General features: G+C 35.5%; 1 protein-coding gene and 1 pseudogene across 1 annotated transcript; one reads left to right on the top strand and one right to left on the bottom strand.

The window, feature by feature from the left end:
- Nucleotides 1-7,825: 7,825 nt before the first annotated feature.
- LOC109123450 (uncharacterized) lies at nucleotides 7,826-18,324 on the bottom strand. Its single transcript, XM_019223294.2, has 4 exons — nucleotides 18,076-18,324; nucleotides 17,859-17,976; nucleotides 8,016-8,072; nucleotides 7,826-7,927 (listed from the first exon to the last, which is right to left on the bottom strand). The coding sequence occupies exons 1-4, from the start codon at nucleotides 18,087-18,089 to the stop codon at nucleotides 7,826-7,828; spliced, it is 291 nt and encodes a 96-aa protein (XP_019078839.2). The 5' UTR covers nucleotides 18,090-18,324.
- On the top strand, nucleotides 18,323-25,564 carry LOC100266880 (kinetochore protein NDC80 homolog; annotated as a pseudogene).
- The last annotated feature ends 493 nt before the right edge of the window (nucleotides 25,565-26,057 follow it).

Genomic DNA, 26,057 nt, shown 5'->3' with positions numbered 1-26,057 from the left:
AAAACTAAGAAAATAATAAATAAATAATTAAAAAAAATAGCCTTAGCATCATAACGTGTACAGGCACTAGCACTACAAACCCATTTTACACGTTGCCGTGATGTCATACTTACACCACAAGCATGAACCCTCACATTAAGATAATCACTTAGGGCTCATGTAGCCTTTTCAACCTATTGGGCAAGTACCCTTGCAGCCTTAAAGCACTCAGCATCCCTACCAAAGTCAGGATATTTAAATGCGGTCTCTGGTTGCCTATTATTGCTTTGATCTCATGCACAAGAACTATGAATCGTTAACCTTCATGTATTTGCAGCAGATTCATTCACAAACGATCTCTTATAACTAGTTAAGACCATTTCAAAAGGCATAATCTCAAATAGCTCCCACCTCTGTAATGATTGTAAACCCATTGAGTCTACATAACATCATGCATTGTAACCATGTTATCTTTCTCTTGCTCAATCAGAAAACCCTCATTTCTAATATCCGGGTATTGGAAATTTGAATCCGACTCATTCTCAAAAGGCTCGGTTGGATAAGTGTGGAGGGTGGAGATTGGTGAGGCATTTGCATGGGTCATCCTTGGAGGGTTGGGTTATTGTAAGGTAGTAAGAGAAATGGGTAAGAAAGAACGATTGATGGAATGGGTGCTGGAAATGTTGTGAAAAGCGGGTTTAGTAGATGTTGAGAGGTGGAAGCATGGGTATGATGGTGGAATAAGCGGTTGGCGGTGGGTACGGTGAGCACGAAGGATGGTAAGGTGAGTATGAAGGGTAGAGGAAATGGGTATGGACTGGTGGGAAGAGTACTAGCATCTTCAAATGAGAAAAAAAAAAGAAAAAAAAACAACTAATATCTTCAAATAAAGCAAGACGAAATAGAGCTTCACTGAGTTTATACCATACTAAAAGAACAGTGAATGAAACAATAAAAATGAGCATATGAACCAGCCAAAAATCAACAAAACTCCTGTGTAGCTTCTATTATCCATGACCAAACAAGCAAACGAAACTCCTAACAGCAAGAGGAGAAGATGGGATAACGGTGGTAATGAAGATGAACAAGAAATACACAAATAACTTACCTAAGAGCTCCTCTGAAACAGAGACAGCCTGCCCCCCTCTGGAGCTCACTTCTCTGTCTCCCTTAGAAAATATCTTCCTCTCTCCGTTTTTTTTTTTCTGCTCTCAACTCGAATTATCCAGATTTTTCCCTCAAAAAAATCTTGCCAGCCCTCTCGTCTTTTTCCCCTTTTTCTACCCTTTCTCCCCTTCCCCCCGGTCTCAACCACCACCATGGCGAGGTGGTGGTGTCCCTGGCCATGCGTCAATGCATGCAGCTCGCTTGAATAAGTCGGCCCCTTACTCCTCCCAAATGCTGCCAACTCTCCAAAGTGGTAAAAAAAGAGTTGTCAAAAATGCCTAAAATGAGGGTACACAATAATATTTTGTACTTTCTTGCTATCCACCATTATTTTAATTTATTTGATAGATGGCACAACTTTTTTTTTTTTTTTTTATGCTTGAAAAATAAAAAATTTTAAGTATTAAAAAAACTAGAAGTACTTCCTAAAATCAATGTCAAACGCATTTTAGGTAGAATTCAAAATAATATTTTAAAAATTTTAATTATTGAATAGATTATGTTATTACTTAATTAAAATGGACAATTGACAACAAATTGTGTAACAATTTTGAATCTCCTGAACCAATATTAGTAATTAGAAGACAATTACTAAAACATAAAAAAAAAAAAAAAAAATGAAACATGGACAAACATAATGGTAAATAGAACATCAATTCAACACATTGTAATAATCTTAGGTTTTTTAATCTTGATTTCTTATCATCAATATATTAAATTTTTAAGAAAAATATTTGAAGTAAAACAAATTTAGAACTTACAATGTTGATAAATATAATAAAATTTTAATTTATATAAAAAAAAACTTTTTACCTTTTTCTATATCATATTGCATTTTGGTGGTCCAAATATAAACTATAATATTGTTTTGTCTTGGAGAAATAAAAATAAGAGAAAAATCAAATTATTGTTTTGTACCAAAGAAATTAAAATAAAAGAAAATTATTATTATTTTTTTAAAAGAAGACTATGAAGTAGAATACCTATAAATACGATTGAAAGATGAGTCATAGTAATCTTCAAAACTAAACTTTCTAATATCTTTAAGGAAATTTGACCACCAAATGATTGATTTTGAATTACAAATACTTTTCTTTTTATGAAAGGAGACTACGAAGTAGAATACCTACAAATACAATTGAAAAATGAGTCACAATAATCTTCAAAATAAAACTTTCTAATATCTTTCAAAAAATTCAACCATCAAATGATTGATTCTAAATTGCAAATACATTTTTTAGTTATGCAATTTGTTGTTCTATTTAGAGAAACTTATTTTAAGTAGTTTTATTGACATTATAAGATTTTATTTTTATTTGATTGGTGAATTAGACATTTTTTTTTGTTTCATAATGGTTTTAACTTTCTCTAAACAATTGTGTCTATATAAAACAAGCTAGATAGAAAAATAGTTGCAAGTTTATAATTTTGGGAGAAAAAAATGACAAAATTAATTAGCAAGAATAATGTTATTATCAACTTTTTTTTATTTTTTTTATCAGTTCATATTTTTTTCACCCATCCACTAACATTAGAATTTCTTCAATAGATGGAAATAAGTATATATAATTTACATAAATATATTTCAAAAATTAATAGTCGATGTATTATGTTATTACTTCAAGAATTTTTATTTAAAATAATTTAATTATTCCTAAAAATGCTTACCAATAAAATTATTTAAGAATATTTTTATAGTATAAACACCTGCGACAACATGACATTTATAAAGTTCCTAAATTTGTTCAAGAAAAAAAATTAACTTTACTAATTTTGAAGTTGGGAATTCATCTCCAATTGGATATCATTGGGTTTCCAAAAGCCATTTCAGTTACTTTCTTTATAATAAATAAAAATACCAATTGTACCCTTCCTTTACGTAAATTTTTAATTGAGAGTAAGGATGATGATCGGATGGGTTGACAAGTTAACCATATCAAACCTATCACATTTATACAAAGTAATTCTCATGGCCATCATACTCATCATATTTTCTTTATTTAAAAAAAAATTATTAATCTTAGAAATTTTAAATTACATTAAAAATAAATATATTTTATAAATAAGTAAAATATTATAGTTTTTATAACTTATTTTATTAAAAAAAAAGGTAATTTTTTAATATTTTATGTGTTAAAAATGGTATTAGAAAAAAAATCAATAAAATTATTTTTTAAAATTAATTTTATATATAATTGAGGTTGGATGGGAATGGACAAGATAATATCCAAACCCGCCAAGAACCCGTATCTTCAATATCACTTCCCTCTTTTTGATTCGATTTTGATTCCTAACATTGTTTTTTGATTCATGGTTAGACTTTGAAAGGTGGTTAAGGACAAGTGCATCTCATTGTAGGGAATACTTCATCAAAAACATGTTTTTTCCTATTAAGAGTTAAGACTTAGGACAAACACAAGATTATGAAAACAACGTCCAATATGCGGTCTCCCAATATGCCACTACTACTTCGGAAATCAATTGGATTTGTTCCCTTCTCACAGAGCTTGGCGTTACTCTTCCTACAACGCCTGTTATCTATTGTGACAATGTTGTGTCACCTATCTCTGTTCTAATATAGTCTTTCATTCGCGCATGAAACATGTGACAATTGACTATCACTTTATTCGGGATCAAGTTCAATCAGTTGCTCTTCGTGTTACTCATGTTTCCTCAGCAGATCAACTTGTCGACGCTCTTACTAAACTACTTCCACGAAGCCGCTTCCAAGAATTATGGGTCAAGATTGGCATCTCCTTCGGAGCTCCATCTTGATGGGGCATATTAGAGAATTCATTACAATAGATTTTCTTTCTATTTTCAAATTTTTGTAATTATTTATAATTTCCTATTTTTGTTGTAATTCCCTAATTCTAGAATTGTTTCCTATTTTTGTGTTTTGGGCTAATTCTAAGATTATTTCATATTTTTGTTGTAATCCCCTAATTCTAAGATTGTTTCATATTTTTGTGTTTTAGGTTTTGTGTATATATATTCATTCTTAATCAATGGAAAAGTCAAGTCATTGTTTCTCAATAATCCTCTTTCTACTTCAACACATCAATGCAACACATTGTAACGATCTCAGGTTTTTAATCTTGATTTCTTATCATCAATATATTACATTTTTAAGAAAAATATTTGAAGTATAACAAATTTAGAACTTACAATGTTGATCAATATAATACAAGTTTAATTTATAAAAAAACTTTTTACCTTTTTCTATATCATATTACATTTTGTGGTCCAAATATAAACTATAATATTGTTTTGTACTAGAGAAATAAAAATAAGAGAAAAATCAAATTATTGTTTTGTAGCAAAGAAATTTAAATAAGAGAAAATTATTATTAGTATTTTTTTAAAAGGAGACTACAAATACGATTGAAAGATGAATCATAGTAATCTTCAAAATTAAACTTTCTAATATCTTTAAGGAAATTTGACTATCAAATGATTGATTTTAAATTACAAATACTTTTCTTTTTATGAAAGGAGACTACGAAGTAGAATACCTACAAATACAATTGAAAAATAAGTCACAATAATTTTCAAAACTAAACTTTATAATATCTTTCAAAAAATTCAACCATCAAATGATTGATTCTAAATTGCAAATACCTTTTTTAGTTAAACAATTTGCTATTCTATTTAGAGAAAATTATTTTAACTATTATAGCTTTAAGTAGTTTTATTGACATTATAAGATTATAACCTTATTTGATTAGTGAATTAGACAGATTTTTTTTTTTCATAATGGTTTTAACTTTCTCTAAACAATTATGTCTATATAAAACAAGCTAGATAGAAAAATAGTTGCAAGTTTATAATTTTGGAAAAAAATTATGATACAATTAACTAGCAGAATAATGTTATTATCAACTTTTTTATTTTTATTTTTTATTTATTTTTATCGGTTCATATTTTTTTCACCCATCGACTAACATTAGAATTTCTTCAATAGATGGAAATAAGTATATATAATTTACATAATAATATTTTAAAAATTAATATTTGATGTATTATGTTAATTCTTCAAGAATTTTTATTAAAAATAATTTCATTATTCCTAAAAATGTTTACCAATATTTTTTTTATTTATCTCCAATCGGATATCATCGGGTTTCCAAAAGCCATTTCAATTACTTTCTTTATAACAAATAAAAATACCAATTATACCCTTCCTTTAAGTAAATTTTTAATTGAGCAAGGATGATGATCAGGTGGGTTGACGATGATTGCCCATATCAATCCTATCACGTTTATACAAAGTAATTCTCATGGCCATCATACTCATCATATTTTCTATATTTTAAAAAAATGTAATAATTTTAGAATTTTTAAATTACATTAAAAATAAATATATTTTATAAATAAGTAAAATATTATAGTTTTTATAACTTATTTTATTTAAAAAATAATTTTTAAATATTTTATATGTGTTAAAAATGGTAATAGAAAAAAATCAATAAAATTATTTTTTAAAATTAATTTTATATATAATCCAGGTTGGATGGTATCAGACAAGATAATATCTAAACCCGCCAAGAACCCGTATCTTCAATATCACTTCCCTCTTTTTGATTCGATTTTGATTCCTAACATTGTTTTTTGATTCGACTGTGAAAGGTGGTTAAGAACAAGTGCATCTCATTGCAGGGAATATACTCCATCAAAAACATGTTTTTTCCTATTAAGAGTTAAGACTTAGGACAAACGCAAGATTATGAAAACAACGTCCAATATGCAGTCTCCCAATATTGTTTTACAGATATTGAATTAAATTTTATTTTTTAATTTTATATTGTATATTTTAAAAGAGTGTTACCAAACAACAATTTATGAATGAATGATAGATTGTTTCAAAATTATTACTCCTATGTCAATTTGTCGAAGATATAATGATGCCTATGGGGTACTAGCAATTGTTTCTCACTGTTGTTCACCTTCCATTTGAATTAGTAAAAGCAATGTCTTCTTGCATAATATGAATTTCATATATACATGATCTCAATATGAATGAGTCAAATTAGTACATAAGGCATTCATACTCTCAGTTCCACCAACATCCATTTTCATTTTCTCACCTCCCAAAACCTTATTGTGCAAATTCCTATTCAACCTTCAAATCCAACAGCTATTTGCAGGCTCCATTGACAACCCTAGGCTCATCTTTATACTATTCTCAACCCAAACCACACTTTTACCATAGGGCAAGTTGCTAATACCAAATATTTAAGACAAGTATACACACCATTGAAATCAGTCCATTGCCCTCAAGCCATGTTTAGTATATGGGAATGAGGAATGAGAATAAAAACTTTGTTTTCATTCCTATATCTTCTTGAATAGAAATAGATTTGGTGATTCCAATTCTTATGTTTGGATGCATATAAGAATGTAATATTGGAATGATTATTTGTTTCCATTGAAGCTTATACATACCGGCTCCAATTCGGGATATGGATGTTGCCGAGTTAACATCTCTAATACAGTGCACCCGAGGCTCCATATATCAGCTGCAAACCCATAACCATCGTTCTCTCGTTTGTCCTCATTAATGACCTACAGTGGCACAAATTATTTGTAAAATCAACACTTACAAGAAACTATAATGCTTGGAGCATCCTGTGCCACATAATATAATGACAAATGTCCTTGGTAAAAAACTTTCAAATATGGTTAACACAAAGACTTATAACATGTTTGGACAAGATTTAGAACAGGGATTTAAGAGTTCTACTCCCAACTGGTGCAGGATTTATAAATAAACACAGTTGTAAGACTAGGATGTTTGAGCATGATTTCAAAGTAAAAACTGATTCAAATCCACAGACCTGGGCGGTTGCAAAACCACAATTCATTCTCTGGGGCAAAGAGTCAGAAATTTATTTCAGAAGGGCAATATCGAGCTACAATTTAGATTGCTGGTGACCATATTTTGTTTTATAAAACAGACCACTATTTCATTTTTAGCCAGGGCTTTAACATCTCTTCACAAACCTGCAGTCCAGAAAGTTAAACAATTTGTTCCAATGGAGCAGCTTTGGAATGAAGTGTACTAAATGTACTAAATCGGATTCTCAGGAAGAAGGATGGGTCACTCAGTTCCAATCCACTTCATTGCATCCCTAATTGTAGGATCCCTCTACCAATCTTCTGGTGATGTACTAATTTTTGTTACCAAATAATGAAGCAAGGGTTTAACCACCCTTAGAAGTAGAGAGAGTTAATGGAAAAAGGAAGCTTGATGCTTAAATTCTCAGATTTGAATGGAAAATCCTCATCAATTGAGCATTCAGTGGTTCCATGCATCTATTAGTGTCAGTATATTGGCAGTTGCACAGAAAGATACTAATGACATGCAAAATCAAAATGCATTGGTAATAAGACATGGCATTGACTAAATGCCTTGTAGGATAAAATCTTAGAAAGAGCAACAGTTTGGAAAACAACAACTTATCAATTTGTTAGTTGGGATATCTCCAGTCCAATAATCGAGCTATTCAATAACCCAATTCAATCATGTCATTTCCTTTTCTGATGCAACCACCTGCTAAAAGACAAGGGTTTCAGAGCCTACATTTTAAGCATGCTTCTTCATGGTATAAGAAGATTCTACCGAGTACAGTTCCATAAAATATAGTTCTCAATTCAAAACCAAACATGATTTGTTAATTTAAGAAATCAAGGAATGAAGGAATGCAAGAGAGGAAGATATCTCAGGGGCCATCCGGAATGCAGTCCCTTTAAAAGATTTTATGTCGTTCAATTTGCAAAACTGAAAAGATATACAACCAGAAATATAATATTTAGAAGTCTAGCATTTTGAAACAATAGAGAGATAACTCTAGTAAAAAGAAACTAACCTTTGCCAATCCAAAATCCACAAGTTTCACGGTTCCATTTACATCCACCAGATATCCCTCGAAGATGATACAGAACCAATTAGTCTTACAACAGAAACAATTTATGTGTAAGTAAACGTACAACATTGTGGCTTCAACTGTCATTCCAAATGTCTAATTTCCTGAAGTAACCTCAATTGATTCCCAATGTCCACCCATCTCTTCTTAACAATGCAATTATTGGCCTTTGTTGCGTATGACCAAATCTATAAGCCTTGTGAAAAGAGAGAAAAGGGAGAATCCCTAATTATTGTTATTGAAAAACTGTTAATAATACACATTGGACTTGGGTATATATATACATGTTAGTGGGACCCATAATAAAATACGGAAAGAAAAGGAAAAGGAAAAGTAAATAACCTAAATAACTGTACACTATCTAACACTCCCCCTCAAGCTAGAGCATATATGTTATATGCACCAAGCTTGTTACAAATGTATTTAATTCTAGGACCTCTGAGAGATTTAGTAAAAATATCTGCTAGTTGATCATTTGAATTGACAAAACTAGTCGCCACACATCTTGATGTGATTTTCTCTCTAATGAAGTGACAGTCAACTTCAATGTGTTTGGTCATTTCATGGAAGACTGGATTGGATGCAATATGTAAAGCGGCTTGGTTGTCACAGATGAGTTTCATTTGTTCATCCTTTCCAAATCTCAACTCCCGAAGAAAATGTTTTAGCCATATGAGTTCACATGTTACTAGAGTCATAACTCGATACTCGGCTTCAACACTAGATCTGGCCACTACATCTTGTTTCTTACTCTTCTAGGATATTAGGTTACCTCCAATAAAAGCACAATACCCGGAAGTGGAACGTCTATCTGTGGGTGAACCAGCCTAATCTGCATCTGTGTAACCAACAACCTGGGTATGACCTCTGTTCTCGTGCAACACACCTTGGCCTGGTGTGCTTTTGATATATCGAAGAATGCGGATTACAGCATCCCAATGGCTATCACATGGTGACTGTAGGAATTGGCTAACAACACTTACAGGAAAAGAAATGTTTAAACGAGTAATGGTGAGGTAGTTCAGTTTACCTACAAGTCGTCGATATCTCCCAGGATCTCCTAAAGGCTCCCCCTGTCCTAGTATAAGTTTGACATTTAAATCCATAGGAGTGACTACCGTTTTACAGTCTAACATACCGGTTTCTTCCAAGATGTCTAAAGCATACTTCCTTTGGGAAAGAACCACACCGGAACTGGATTGAGCTATCTCAATCCCTAAGAAATACTTGAGTTTCCCCAAGTCTTTAGTCTGAAAGTGGGTGAAAAGGTGTTACTTTAGTTTCTGAATACCATTCTGATCACTGCCTGTAATGACGATGTCGTCCACATAAACTACCAGATAAATACACTACCCCGAAGAGTTATGATGATAGAAAACGGAATAGTCTGTTGTACTGTGGAACATGCCAAACTCCTTAACAACAGAACTAAAACGGCTAAACCATACTCGAGGAGATTGTTTCAAGCCATATAAAGAACGGCGTAACCTGCACACTAAACCAGACTCCCCCTGAGCAACAAAACCAGGTGGTTGCTCCATATAAACTTCCTTAGCAAGATCCCTATGAAGGAAAACATTTTTAATATCTAAATGATAAATAGGCCAAGAACGCATAGCAACCATGGAGAGTAATAGACGAACAGAAGCTATCTTGGCAACAGGAGAGAAAATGTCACCATAATCAGAACCATAAACCTGAGTATAGCCTTTAGCAACTAAACAGGCCTTAAAGTGATCAACCTGACCATCAGGGCCAACCTTAATTGTGTAGACCCAACGACAACCAACTGTAGATTTACCAGAGGGTAAAACAACAAGATCCCAAGTGCCATTGGAGTGTAAAGCAACCATTTCATCTACCATTGCCTGTCGCCAGCCTGGATGGGAAAAAGCGTCAGGGGTGCTCTTGGGAAGAGAAACAAAAGATATAGTAGAAACAAATGCAGAATAGAGTGAAGATAATCGATGGTAACTCAAAAAATTGTAAATGGGATGAGGATTACGAGTAGATCGATTACCTTTCTGAAGAGCAATGGGTAAGTCAGCAGAAGGAGGTAGAGTCGGGGCAGGAGAAGCCGAAGGGATAGGAAGTGAGTCAGCAGGTACCTCGGCCAAAGAAGGAGGAACAGCGACACGATGACGACGATGATAAACCTGAAGTGGGCGAGAAGGCACTGCATCAAGTGGGGAGATTAGGGGAAAAGGTAAGACTTCAGAAACAAGAAGAGTTTCAAAGGTGGAGAAGAACGGTGAGTCCTCAAAGAAAGTGACATCAGCGGAGAGAAAGTAGCGATGAGTCTCAGAGAAATAACAACGATAACCCTTTTGAAGTCTGGAATATCCTAAGAAAATGCATTTTGTGGCTTTGGCAGAGAGTTTGTCCTGTCCAGGAGTGAGAATATGAACAAAGCAAGTACAACCAAAAACACGAGGAGGAAGAAAATAAAGTGGTTGGTCAAGGAAAAGAAGGGAATGAGGAATCTAATCATGTAATACAGATGAGGGCATATGATCAATCAAATAACATGCTGTAAGAACAACGTCCCCCGAAAAACGAAAAGGAACATTACCATGGAGAAGGAGAGTACGAGTTGTCTCAACAAGATGTCGATTCTTACGTTTAGCTATCCCATTTTGTTGAGGAGTATGAGCACAAGAAGACTGATGAAGGATCCCATGTTGGGACATAAATGAAGTAAATGGTGCAGAAAAATATTCCCTGGCATTGTCACTGCGCAACACACGAATAGAAATATTGAACTGGGTTTGGATTTCAGCATAAAATTTCTAGAAAATAGAGAATAACTCAGCTCGATTTTTCATTAAAAATAATCAAGTATATCGAGAATAGTCATCAATGAAAGTGACAAAATACTGAAATCCTAAAGTAGACGCGGTTCGACAAGGACCCCAAACATCAGTGTGGACAAGTTCAAAAGGAGACTTTGCCCGATTATTCAAACACTTTGGGAACGAGACATGAGTATGTTTCCCAAGCTGACAGGACTCACACGCAAGCGACGACAAAAATGAAAAACGAGGGACCATTTTTTGGAACTTGGATAGACTAGGGTGGCCCAGGCGACTGTGGATGAGGAAGGGAGCATCAGTGGAAATGCAAACTGCATGAGTTGAAGGCGAGGTGAGGTGATAGAGGCCTTGAGACTCACGTCCTATGCTAATCGTCTTCCCCGTACTCCGGTCCTGCAAGGTTACAAATTTATTAGAGAAAGTGATAGAACAGTTAAGAGTGCGAGATATTTTGCTAATGGAAATAAGATTAAAAGGACACTCAGGGACATAAAGGACAGAATGGAGAGGTAGGGAAGGAAGAGGATGAGCTAAACCAAAACCTTTAGCCATAGTTTGGGAACCATTAGCTAAAGTAATTGTAAGTAAGGCAGAGGTAGTAGTAATAGAAGAGAAAAAATCCTTATTACCAGATATGTGATCAGAAGTGTCAGAATCTAGAATCCAAGGTCCAAGAGAAGATGTGTGGGTAAGACAAGCAGAAGTATTACCAGTCTGAGCAACAGAAGCAACAGAAGCTGACTTGGTGGTCTGATAGCGGAGATAGTCATCATACTCACTGTTAGTGAGGGAAATACCCTGAGATGTGGAGGAATTGGGAGGCTGAGGAGGTTGAGGATCAGATGATTGGGCCACGTGGGCAGTGCGGGGAGGCCGCCCATGTAATTGATAACACTGATCACGAGTGTGGCCAAGCTTCTTACAATAGGTGCAATGAGGACGTTGGCCTCTACCTTGGTTACCACTACGTCCTCCTCGAGAGTTAGTTTGAGAAACTAACACAGAAGAATCTGAAGTGTTATCAGATGGCAAAGTTTGAGTGGAGGAGATACGGAGGAGGCGAGCAAACACATCATCCAAGGATGGAACGAAGGAACTGCCAAGAATCTGATCGCGGACGGTCTCAAGATCTGGACGGAGACCAATAAGTGTAAGAACCATGAAGAACTTGTCAATCTGCATTCGTTGATCCCCAACATCAATAGTAAGAGGCATCACAATCAAGAATTCCTCCTTAAGAGAGGCAATCTGGCCAATATAAGTAGATAAATCCATGTCTTGTTGTCTAACATTAACAATAGAAGAAGCCACCTTATAAAGACGTTGGATATCATTCATGTATAGCCCTTTCGCCTGATTCCGAAATTTAAAGCATGTTTTGTAGGCCCGAAGATGAAGCAGAATCTTAGGATCAACTGATTGCCATAACACAATACATAACTGTGCATCTATCTTCCTCCATTATACCCTGTCAACCTCAGGGATATCCGCCTCCTGCGTAACAAGGTGATCCTCATAACCTTGACCCATAAACCAAAGCTCCACAGAGGCAGACCAGGACAAATAATTTTCACTGCCAACCAATTTCTTCGAAGTAATCATAGGAGATCCAAATATGACAGAGAAAAAAGTGGAACTTTTGGTAACCATATCTACTTATCTGGAGAATGAAATATGTTTAGATTGAAGAGAGCCCTGATACGGCTGAAAGAAGAAAAACCAAGGATTCGCGGTTGTGAGAGACCAAATAGTAAAGAAAAACAAATGTGGCACTACTGGAAGTGTAGAAGAACACTTCCGAAGACATGTGTAAGGCTCGGGGTGGAGAGGAAGTCACCGGAGGTCGCCGGAAAGGCTGTTTAGAGGGCTGACGGAGACAAAAAACCCCCAAAAAATGCACTTGTAGGGCTCAGATGGCACAAGCACAGATGGAGGGTGGCTAGATGGCGTCAGGCAAGGCTGGAGGTGGAAGCGCGTGGCCGGAAAGTGCTCTACGCGTCCTCACGCACCGGCGCGTGAGGTTTAGGCTGCCGGAGAAGGAACGTGCGTGGCCGGCGCATGGTTGAGAATCTCCCTCCGGTGCCTTGAGAAAACTTGAAAATCTTCTCCTTGCGCACCTGATGGTATGGTCGGTGTCGGAAAAGGACTTCGCCGGAAAAATGTCGTAGGAAAAGTCGCCGGCGTTGAGGGTTTTCTAACGGCGATACGGTTGATCGGAAAGCTTTAGGAAATGGGAAAGATGATCGGAATGAAACACGATCACTAAAAGATTTCCCAACATGGATTCACGGATAAACCGGAAATAATTAAGGTTTTTTCTCCCTGGGCTCTGATACCATGTGAATAGAGAGAAAAGGGAGAATCCCTAATTATTGTTATTGAAAAACTATTAATAATACACATTGGACTTAGGTATATATATACATGTTAGTGGGACCCACAATACAATACGGAAAGAAAAGGAAAAAGAAAAGTAAATAACCTAAATAACTATACACTATCTAACAAACCTAATTTCCCTTATGACCTACTTGTGGTACTTCTGAGTCCCACGATCACATCCCTCCATGGTTCTAGCCTTGCTAGTTATTCCATTTAGCATCTCAATCACATGAGAGAGAGAGAGAGAGAGAGAGAGAGAGAGAGAGTTTGTTGCATTGTAAATGGCTTTTGCATTAGGATTCTTTCAATTTTCAGGTTTCCATTTTGTAATCATGACCCAAAAACTCTCTTGAAGAGACACTCAAATCAAGTGAATCAGAGAGATAGAGAGAGTTTGAATCATTATTATGTATTTTTTCTTATATGTTGCTTTTAAAGAAAATTTTGACTTACAACTTATAAAAAAAAAAAAGAAAAAAAAAAGAAAAAAAATGATATTATAGCAAGATCAAGCACTGAGGCAGAATATACAAAGTGATATATAATACAGCTAATTGCATGAAGTCAAATGGAAATGGACCACACCTCATATCATAACTGACATGGAGTTTTATGAAAGGATTAAACTATTAAGATACACAATAATCTCAAAACAAACAACGTAAACCCCACATGTGAAGACACAATGTAAGGTACACAGAAAATTGGGGATATCTATATCTATACCAAGGCTTTGGGTAGTTTCATCTTAGTTATCAGATAATGACCATGTTTAACATCCATGCTCCTAACTCTTCTTTTTGTTTTTGGTTTTTCCAATTTTCTTTTCTTGGAAGAGGGTAGGTGGGAGTGTTGAACTTTTCACTTCACCAAGCAGTCTGTAATCACAGAATTCTGAAGTGGGCTAACCGGTGCAATCCAAATAATACTGAAGGTTTCAAGAAGATAAAAACAAAAATAAAATAATAAAATAAAAACTGAAGAACTTTCTCAACAGAGTGAACTAATTTTCCCTGAGTAAGAAGGCCATTTAGTTTATGCATATGCAATTCTCTTAGTAGCAAAGGCAGATAATTGAAATAATCAGCACATGTTTCAAGCAGTGATGGCATGTGGATAGAGCAAGGAATAAACAAATAAAGCACAAGCAATATAACCAAAAAATGTAGTAGTAAGATCATTTGAATCACCTGTGAACTACATTATGCTCATGTAGATATTTCAAACCTTTCACAATCTGCCTTGTGTATTTAGAGGCTTGGGAGTCTGACAGTTTATGCTTTTGATAGAGATTTAAAAGTGAACCTTCAGTTGCAAGCTCAAGAAAGATATAAAGTTTGGTCTTGTCCTAGAATGGCAAGACATTTTGTGAGTAAGCAAGAAAAAAAATATGACATGAACTCCAATCCTCTTGATGCAGTACCAGAACCAGATCATAAAGGAACAGACAACAACAAAAACATGAAAAATACTAATTCACCCCAAAGAACAGAAAAATGTAACTACTGAGTATTTAGACTGTCAATTAGACAGCCTGCGAGGGAAATAAAAGATGCATATGATGCATGAATGTTTAGAAACATGCATTCAGAAGCAGACCTACAAGGCAAGAACATAGCTTGAAACAATAATAAGGCCAAATACCATGATAAAATAGCTGATACGATAAGTAGATGAGAGATTAAAAAAAGGTTCTTTAGAGGAAAAAGTGAACTTGAAAAATAACAGATGGGGAAGCTCAAGAGACCCCCTCATGAATTTTAGTCTAAGGTTTAGTTCTCATCAAGCAGCTAAAACAGAACATGCCGCTTTAAGAGTCATCCAGTCAGGGCAATCCTTCTATAGCCTCTGAAATAAAATTTTGTGATTAACATCCAAAAATATGATTGAAAATAATAACAACTCTAAAAACCTTGGTTACTCAATATAGACTCAGAATCCCTATTAACTCTCTAACAGAGACATGTACTCAGTCAACCTCATGAAGATTGGAATAGTGCTGCTGTGGCCTCAGATTTAGGTCTTGTTTGAGGATATTATTTTGCCTTTTAACTTTGGTGAGGAACTGAAGCTAAAGCTAAAACCATTATTTTAAAGGGGCAATCTTGGCATTGGTGTGATTTCACTAAACATAAAACAATTTCCCACATAAACTGAAAAACAGCTTGCCCATACGTATGTGTTGAACTCCTTTTAAGGTTAGAAGTACTTCAGTGAAGCCAAAAACACATATTGAAGATCTTATTAGACTTAAAAAGGATCTTTTTGCTTCCAAAAAGTCAATCTAAACAGAGCTTTAGTACTGTTTATTTTTAGTTATGAAGAAATTAAGAAAATATACAAAGAATTTGTAAAAAGGAACAAGCAAACAAATCCATCAAAAAAATTGCACAGGCTTATAAAAAGACAAATACAGAAGTCCGCACACCAGAGAGCCTTTGGCTGCCCAACCTTAAGGAAATTAACCACCAAAACGCGGGGCATGATATCCCTAGTTAAACCAACCAAGAACAGGATCCATTTTTGGCCGACCAATAGCCTTTCTAATTCAAGGGATCTAGGCTTCCAGGAAAAAGAGAACACAACTATCAAATTGCATGATCCTCAGCACCCAATGATTGTATCTCGCACAACACTCTCCGACTACTAGCCACCCAAGATAAAACTATTAGTTAATCCACCTCCACCATTAGAGCAAGAAATTTTTGCTTCAATAGTCAGCCCAAAACCAGCTTTCTTTGAGAACCTCGAATAAACTTGCCTGTGATCCCATATTAGATTGCCAATAGCCATCCAATCCCAATTTCCAAGGACCATCAGCAAAATTAAGCTTCAAAACACCAACTGTCAAAGTAGCTCACTACTATTCCAATTGGGAACGTAACTGATGTTGAAGGGAATTCTGATAAATTCTTGGTAACTAATATCCATAGTAATTCTCCTGAAATTCAGTAGACTAACTCTTCCTATCTTCAAATACCCAGGCATTCCTTTCTAGCTTCTTCTACCTGCCATAATTTATCCACCCAGTGAAACAATTTTGAGTAGCAATTACCCTCCCTGACCCATTTCAACCTAGACTCTTGTCTCTAGCTCTTCCCTCCCATAATTCCTCCAACCTTATTTTCCTTTTCATTCTAAGATATCAAAGATCTTCTGTCATATGACCCATTCCTTCAAGTGTGATTATCACAGCGTTCCTCTTGCCAGAAATATCAAAAGTTTCTTTCTTCAATATTTCAAAGAAAGCTTTGATTGACTTAAGGCTACACAATAAATCTATCATTCCCATACTGAGACCTGAATCTCATGCAACATCCATAATAATATCACCAAATTTTGGGTGCAGCAACCACATATTTTCAATAGAAAAGAGGGTGAGAATCATCTAATTAGTTAACCTCCATATCATGGAACCATAATCAAATACTAGCCTAGGTAAGATTCTTGAATGATGTTGCACTCTGTTGAGATCAAGAACCTACCAAACCTCTTCAAACTGGGGTTTCTTGCTTGTTTGACCATGGAAAGGCCTCACTCTAAGAGATGAATCAACTAAGCCACAACTTTTGATTAGCTCATCAGTGTCATTCACGCTACTGGGAATTCTAGACAAAATAGCTTTTCCCTAAAAGACCCAATAACATTGAACTCTCCTCAGTGCACCAAGTCAAAAGCTACCCTGAGCAGTTACTCAGCTTCTCCCTAAGCTGCAATTGATTTGGTCCAAAACCTCAAACACCTATGGATCTTCCAGATAAGTTTCAATCGAATTTTAATTGAACTTAAGACAGATACCACCAAAGATTCATGCCTTCTAAGGATTTTGAATCCCATAACATTAAGATCCTTTCTAAGTCCTCTTGAACATTGGGCCTTCACTAGAGTAGCCATTATACTAATAAGCACAAAGACTTTCATGGTTATTCTATGAGGAAAAGACCTAACTAATGTTACTGCATGGGGGTTCCCAAGTGAGAACAACAAATTATCAGTCCCAAGTTTTAGTTGGCACTCTAGATTTACTGCAGAGGAGGGACGTATGCCCAAATTGATGCCATAATTCATGTCTTCTTCCTAAAGCCAGGAGCATTCTGAGGAATATTAGGACTAGTAATCTGCCACTTGAGCACAGATGTAGTTAAGAGAATGAGGTAACTCTTCAAAGCTAAAAATTTTCCCGTCCTCTTCACCAGTGTTAACAGCCGTCAACTCTGGGCTTTATCAACTGCCTCCACCAATGTTTCTTCCCTATAAATTAGGCCCAACCCAGCACTAGCAGCGAGTTAAGTCCTCTGAGGTACAAAGATGCCAGAGGACTCATGCAACAACTCTACAAGACCCAGATCAAGTTCCTAAATTTGTGTCTTGCATGCAGCATTATGTAGGGTTTTTTATATATATATATATCGATATATTCTCCCAAAGATTCAGGTATGAAATTGACAGGATTTCATGAATATACACACAAAAAAAAGGGAAAAAAAAATCTAAGATTGCCACAAAAAATGCAAATTTGCAAACGGTAGCCCTGATTCCAAGAGTGGTACATAACAAGAAGCCAATCCAACAAGAAAAATTTGAAAAATACCTTGAATGTGCCATAATATTGAACAATGTGCTTATGTTGGAACTGACTTGAAAGAGAGATCTCCTGAACCTCACGTATGCAGGCTGGATCAATATGAAATTGCTTTTGACTGCATAATCTGAGTATGCAATTACTTAGAGGTTAATCAAGATGTATGGAAAATAGATTTAAAGAAGAATTGAACTAATACACAATCAGCACCTTTCATCCTTCTAACCTGTTGAAGTTCATCAATACTTTGCTGCCCGCCCGTCCTTGATCAGTCAACAAAACCTCCTTCACAGCAAAAAAGCATCCATCAGCCAAAAATGTTTTTTCGGTAATTTGATTTGTTTTTTCCTTTCGGTGAAAATATTTTATATTATTAAAATACGAAATAATATCTTAATATTTTTAAAAATAATTCATTTAAAAAAAATGTTTTCGAAAATAAAATTTAAAAAGCAGTGTCATTTTCCCAGTAGCCCATAGGCGGGAAAGAGAGATTCAGAATTCACAAGAACTCAGAAGAGAGAGAGACGCCCATCACAGCCGGGGATGAAAGCCACCGGCCGCCGCCGCCACCACCTCCCTCCGTCGACCACCACCGCCAATTCAGCCGCAACTCTGACCCTAGTTTCTCCAGCAGCCGCCCTTCCTCCCTTGGAATCAACCGCTCCTCCGCCGGCGATGCCCTCACCGACCGGTCCTACCAACTCTCCGCCATCCGCACCATCAACTCCTTTCTCGCCTCCCATTCCTCTCCTCTCCCCCTCAAACCCCCTCTCCCCTCCGCCGAAGACATTTCCGAAACTTAAAATTCCTCATCTCCCAACTCGATTTCCCCACAACCAAACTTGAAGACGATCTTCCTATCCTCCTCAAGCATCTCAATTGCCCGATCAAGCTCAACAAGTCCGCTCTCAAAGCCCCCGGAACCCCGCATGCTTGGCCTTCCCTTTTAGGCGTAATGCATTGGTTGGTTCAAATCGCATTGTATAATGACCATCTTGTGTCGAATTTGGAGTGTTTTGACAATACTTTTGTGCATGCATTGGATAGTTACTTGCATTATATTCGCGGGGATGATGATGGGATGGAGGCGGTGGATAGGGAGTTTATGGGGAAGTTGGAAAGGGAGAGGGACGCAGTGGCGAAAGGTGTGAAGGCATTGGAGAAGGAGGTGGCAGAGAGGGAGGGGAGGTTGGAGGAATTGAGGTCGGGGCCTTCGGCTAAGGAGGTTGTGGAGAAGGAGAGGGGGGTGTTGGAGGAGGATGTGAAGAAATTTCATGCAATAATTGCAGAATTTTCAGGAAGGATTGCATCTGTGGAGAAGATTTTGGATGAGAAGGAGAAGGAGTTGGGGGTGAAGGTTGAAGAGAATAATAGAATTTGCGAGGAGAATGAAGAGCTGAAGAAGAGGGTTGAGTTGCAGACGTTTAATGCAAGAGATGCAGAGAGGATGAAGAGGGAGTTGCAGGCAGTTGAGAGAGATATCACGGAGGCTGAGGTTGCAAGGAATGGTTGGGAGGAGAAGTCTTGGGATGTTGACACGACAATTGGGCACAAGTTTAAGGAGCTTGAAGCTCTTTCAATTGAATGCAACCAGGCTCTCAGGAGGTTTTCTTTTCCTTATCCTCTTTGTTTGGCTTTGGTACCTCTATAATCCACTCCACTAGGATTTTCTTAATTTCTTAAGTTGCATACTTTAAAGTCTTTCTAGTAATCTTCAGTATGCTTTCTGATAATTAATGAACATGGTAGAATCGTGTTCTTTCTTAGGTTTGGTGTTGCTTGGAATTAATTTTCTCTATTCCATTGAAGTCTACTGTGATTCTTATCAACATTAGGTTATCTACCTCCATGAATTAGATTACAAGATTTTTTTTGTCATTTATGGGTGATATGAAATATTTTCCTGTTCTTAGCAAATACATTAACATATACAACATTTTAGTATAACTTCAGTGAGAACATAGGATCTGGCTCTGTAGTTACAGCATGACTAGTTGATGATTCCTAAGAAGGATCCAGCTGCTGTTCTCTGCTTAAATTATTCCGGTGAACATGCCCTTGAGGCCTGGCTCAAGAGGTAAAGGTTTGGGGGGGTTTGTGGAAGTTTCAGGTTCAAATCCCAATAGGGATAAAAAAATTTACCTAACAAAAAAATAAAATTTCAGTAGACAAAAATTCAGACCAGGTGAATGTAGTTGCTGAATCATTCAATGGCTTATGTCTTCTTGAGTCACATGCATTATTTCCACGTAGCCAACTCAAACTTCATTTGTTTACTTGGGTTGTGATTCAACACCAACAATGGGTAGTTTCTGAGTTGTAATTTGCCTTACGTGCATTTATCTTTTGGGTGCATTACATCTTTTGTATTGGTTTATGATTTCATGTTTGTTCATCTTCTTTAACCTTTTGAGCTAAGTGTTACTCTCAAACTGCTAACCATTCTGGAGCTTTGTCAAAGTAAGAAAAATAAAAAGGCTTTTAAGGTTAGTTAATGTTCATTCTCGATTTGGCTTTAAAAAAAAAAATCTCCATTTAACACTTCCATCCTCACAAGTTTTCTAATAATTTATTTAGAAAGAGATAGGTGATACAGTTGCCCTTAGCAACCTCTTTTTTTGAGGTAGCCTCCCCTCTCTCTCTCTCTCTCGGTATATGAATTTCAACTTGGAACCTTCCCATACCCACCCAACCCTTTGCCTCCTGAGCCCTGCCTTAGGAGCCTATTGTTTCCCTTGGGACCATGTTCTATTTAACTTTTTGAAGTAAACTAATAGCCATGAAGAGACAACACTAAATACTTAATTTTCAGGAGCATCTTTGAATTGAAAAATTAGCATGCCACCTCATGCAACTCTTTCAACCTATTAAACTACAATCTATTGTGTGATTGAAGTATTTTCTCTTGGATGGTTTCCAGGTTAAAGTTAGGAAATGGTTTGCAGTATGTTTTGAATGCCAAAGGGTCTTTGCCTGCTGAGGTTTTGGGAATTGATTACAAATCAACGCTTAAGCCTGCACTTGACTCCTTTGCTGATGACATAAATAAAATGCTCTATGCTAAAGTTGGAAGAGTTGATTTCTCTTCAGGAACAATCAGTTGAAAATGCTGCTAAAATTGAAGCAAAAAGAAATCGTCTTGCTGCACTTCAAACTAGTAGTGATGAAGTAAGTGAATTAGAACTCATTTTTCTTATTCAGCAGCTATGCATTTATATACCTCTCACGAAGAATAAAAAACTATGCCTTTTTTATATGCTTTTAGGGTGTCAACAGGAGCAGCCAGATTTTCACTTTGTTTTCCTTAAAATTTTAAAGAAGGGTAAAAGTATTGGTGATGTTAGATACAGATTAACTCCAGAAGACAAATTTTGGAGAGGATGATGAATCCTCTACTCATAAAATTCTCAAAGACATTCCTGAATATATTTGGTACAAATAACAAGATTGATCATGTTACAAGAAAGAAGAACTCCTCAGCACATAAAAATTTTGGAAAGAATTACAGACCCATAAAATTCTCAGACACATACATAAGGATACAGATGGAGGGGGTGGGCACATAGTTGGAGCCAATGATCCCCTATTGAATATGCAATTAACTGAAGTACAAATTAACTCAACCTCTTTTTGCTACTCTCAGAAAAGGCCAAACTCTCTCTCGCTCTCTCTCTCTCTCTCTCTCTCTCTCTCTCTCTTTGTATCCATCTATCTATATAACAAATCAAAGCAGGTCTTCTTTACCTAGTGGTCTGACTTTGTTAGCAATACCATTTCTAAAATACCAGCAGTAGCATATACAATTGCATGGCCATTATATTGCATGGATGCCACTCCAGGAAAACTAAAGTTGTAACCGAAAGCTTCTTTGGTATTTTCTTTGCAATCTAAAAGACAATTGTTTTTTAATCTTGCTTGCCCCTTCGTTTAATTTGTTTTTTTAATTGTGATTTACCTATCCAAAAAAAAAATGTTTTCTTGAATTGTTAGTAGTTGAATGCACATAAGAAAATTTATTGGAAAATCAATTACTGCGGTTAAATTGATTGGACTACAATTAGAATTCAAAAAGGTGATAATTTAGATGTATTCAAATTTTGACAGAAAAATGTTGTTCCTAGAAATTCCATTGGGATAGAATATTGCTAAATTCCAGAATGACTCAAATGAAATATGGGAGGGAAAATAATTGGAAAGGAGTATAGTACCACCCGATGGTCAATCTAAAACTTGGTACAAAGGGCAAATGGTGTCAGTTACACAAGCAGTTGTCACTCAAAATTTAATAGCAAGAGCTGCCTGGTCTACCTATCAAAAAAAAAAAAGCAAGAGCTGCCTGGTCTAACCATCTGTCTAATGGGTGATCATAGTTTTAAAAGGTGTGCTTTAAGTGCGCCTAGGCTCAAGGCGCCACCACTCCCAAGTTATAGTGTTTGCTTGCCAAGATATGTGCCTTATTGAAAAAGTGCGCCTTGTCAGCTTTACTCTTCCTTTGTAAACACTTGTATTTTTTAAATTTCTAATTATATACTGAAACGTATATAATTTCATTACTTTTTTATTGAATGCTTCTTTTAAATGTTTCGAATTTTAAATTTTTTATTGATCGGATTAGATTTTGAATCATATTTTACAAAATTGATGTGTATTCTAGGTCACATTTCACTTCACTTAGACACACACCTTGTGTTGCGCCTTGCGCTTAAGCTATAGGAAACTTTGCATCTTAGGTGCGCCTTGCACCTTTTAAAACTGTGTGGGTGATGAAGGGGATAAGTTGAGAGATAAGTTTGTTTTCCTCCTAGAAACACTTCCTGGGAAGGTTGCTTTTTGGGAAATCGGAGCCGGTTGTGGGTTGGGGGTTATTATTAAGGGACAATCATGGGCATTTTGTATCCATTCAACTTTAGGGGTTGTACTCTTCTGGTTGTAGATAAAATCTTAGCTTTTGGATGCCCTAGATAGACATCCATTTTGTATCCATTGCTAAAAACAATTATTGTATATGAGCAGAGGATGTATTACCCACATTACAGCTTTTTGGCATCAATGGACAGCTCAGGTTGTAATGTTCCTTTGAACTAATACAAAGGGTGACCCAAAAAGTGTGCTACGATAGTTATGTCAAATTGGTCTAGAGGACTTGGAAGTTAAATGTTGGGTGCATGCCATTGTTTCTGAAGTCCATTGATCAGGGTCAGATGGATGCTGATCAAGGGCCAGCTTGTTGCATGGTTTTGATATGGTACCTAGGTGATGTGAAGATATGATGAATAATAAATATAGGGAAGAGGGAGAAGAGGGAGAAGAAATAGGAATACGTGTTCATTTTCAGAATGCACATATCTTCAGGATGCCCTAGATGCACATACTCCAATTGCATAATTCTAGAATTGTGTCCACTTTTGGAAACCAGATATGTGCTTTAGAAAAGTGACCCAAATATGCTTTAGTATAATTCAGTTAAGAATAGGTGCTATTTTCAAATTGGATTAAAAGGGATGATTAAACTGTTGGACATATTGACGTAGGACAACCCTATGATGGTTGCCTACAATCAAATAAGTGGGCTACGGTTTTTATTTTTTAGGGTTTAACCGTTTAAGGTGAGGAATAAAGGATAAAGTTTATGGTAAAGAAAAATAAAATGAAAAAACATTGAGAAAGAAGATACGGAGAAGAAGAGCTAGAAACCTTTGAGTCTCACTAAGGCCTTCTAAGAGTCTCACCTAGAAGAAAATCAAGAGTCTTACCATTCAAAATTGCAAAGTATGCAAGAAAACGTTATATTATTAATTATCAATCCATTACTTTGATTTACATCAATTAGCTTTATTTATAGGCTTCTCTAAGAAATTCAAAGCCTACTAGGATTCTAATATAACCTATTATGACTCTAAGTCTCCTCTAAATTATTTAGCTATTCCTAATTTGATTCCAATAAATACTAATTCTAATTTTATTCTAACTAATACTAATCCCACTTAAAGTTTATTTGTGCCTTCCTTTCCTTTTTGAATATACTTTGAAAGGCTTTCCCCCATCACATGTCTTGGGATGTATGACATGTAGCTCCCTAAAACCCTGGATCTAGCTAGTAGCTTGGGTTGTTCCTTCTATTGGTCCCCTCATTTAGTGAATCAGGTTGCAGATTGATTGGCTAAATGTGGAGCCATGCAAATGGACTCTTTTGTAAGGTATGTTTTACCCCCTTCAAGTGTACATTGTCGCTATATTTTGTACAAGTTCTTGTATCATCCTTGATTAGTATAGCTATCTTGCTACTTTTGTTAGATTTTTCCTCAATTTTTAATCATCCTTTATATTTTGAAAGGGTTTCTCATCCTTGGTTTGTAATTAAATTCATATCAATGAATGATTTGTTTTGGATTAAAAAAAATAATAATAATCTGTTGGAGACGTCAATTGTTATTGCACATAGGTTGTCAGGCCCCAAATTTTCAAAGTAGCTTTGATGGCTTATAAAACACTTAAGAAAAATTATTTTTGGATGATAATTAGTCCCTACAAAGGATTGACTACATTTGATTCCTTTTCCAAGTATATTTTTTAGCAAGTAATTTTCCAACTTGCTGATTGGAAATTATTGTCAAGGCTTTGACTATATTTGACATTAGCTTAAACAATGCTTGCATAACTATGCCATGTAAGGTTATTCCATTATTAAAGAACTCCATTATTAGTGTCGAGCTATTGAGTAGTGTCTTCCTAATAATGTGATTTTATTAATAAGCTATTGAATAGTATCATGCATCTCGTTGTTTCTGATGGATCTGATGTTTAACTTGATTTTGCAACATAAATTATTGGGTTACACATTGTTTAATCTAATTGTTTTTCATTCATGGATATTTATCTTCTGGTTGATTTTTGACAAGGCATCAGAATGAATTCTTTTTAGGCTATTGTTGTATGAGGTTAACCATGGATGAATGATCAATTTGTCAGGTGGAAGCTCAATTAAATTTTTTGAAGAAGGAAACGCAAAACTACACCTCCAGATGTGCAATGGAAGCTAAGAAGTTGGTGGAGGATGTTGAGATAGAAACCTATAATGTAGATATTGTGGAAAGAGAAGTGGCAGATGTTCTGGAGGTATAATTTTGTTTTTCTTCTCTTAAATAGTTAGTTAAGGATATCAATATTGCCAGGGTGGATCTCGTAAACCTGAAAGAAACTTATTTTAACATAAGTTGGTTTCCCTTTTCAGAGCTAAAAATTTCTACCTGGCTTTATAATTGTTCTTGATTAATGTGAATATTATTGAAAAATTCAAGGGATTCTGACTAGACTTTGATGTTGTCATGAAGATGTCCAAATTGAAGTTGCAGGAAGCAATCAAGCAAAATGAGGATGAAATTCAGATATGTGCTTGGGAACTCTATGCTTTGGTTGACTCAGTTTCGAAATACAAAGAGCGCATGGTATCAAAAATTTCAGAGATGAAGAGCAACCTTTCAGAAACAGCAGGAGCTGTATCAGATTCTTACAAAGGCTCCTTGTCAGCACAGTTTGGTATCACTTTGGATACAAGCCACCGACCCAATAGATTATATGTATACTTGTCTTAAATATTTGGTACTAGCAACTTGCCCTATGGTAACAATGTGGCTAGGATTGAAAATGGAACATGGGATGGATCTGAAGGTTCAATGGAAATTTGTACAATAAGGTTTTGGCAGGTGAGAAAATGAAAATGGATGTTGATGGAACTGAGAGTTTGAATGCCCTGTGCACTAAATTTAGAGCATCATTAATTTGGGAATCAATACTTTATGTGATTAGAGACCTAAAAAACCATGGAAATCATGTTTATAACTCAGGCTATTGTTTTGCATTTATTATGAAAAATGTATGTCAAAACCAATTTAACAAATGTAAATTAAAGCATGTGCCAAGATATAACTTTCCATTTTCGAGTTTAGCCCATCAAAGTGCGGGATGGAGATTAGAAAAAGGCACAATGAGATGAAAACATCAACAATGGGTTTCGGTTGGAAAATGTTTTTCATTTTTCATTTATTTTTATTCTCTAAAAATAGCTTTTATTCCTATTTTTTTTCTTATCTTGAAAATGCCTTAAGTCAAAAGAAGTGAAAATCAATTTTAAAAATGGAAACTATAAATCACTTTTTTGTTTAAATTGTTTTCATTTGTAAAGAAAACATAAATCAATATTTCAGA

This window comes from Vitis vinifera, chromosome 12 (assembly GCF_030704535.1).
Source record: "Vitis vinifera cultivar Pinot Noir 40024 chromosome 12, ASM3070453v1".
Lineage (NCBI taxonomy): Eukaryota > Viridiplantae > Streptophyta > Magnoliopsida > Vitales > Vitaceae > Vitis > Vitis vinifera.
The sequence above is the reverse complement of the archived record's forward strand: the minus strand, read 5'-3'. Positions and strand labels throughout refer to the sequence as shown.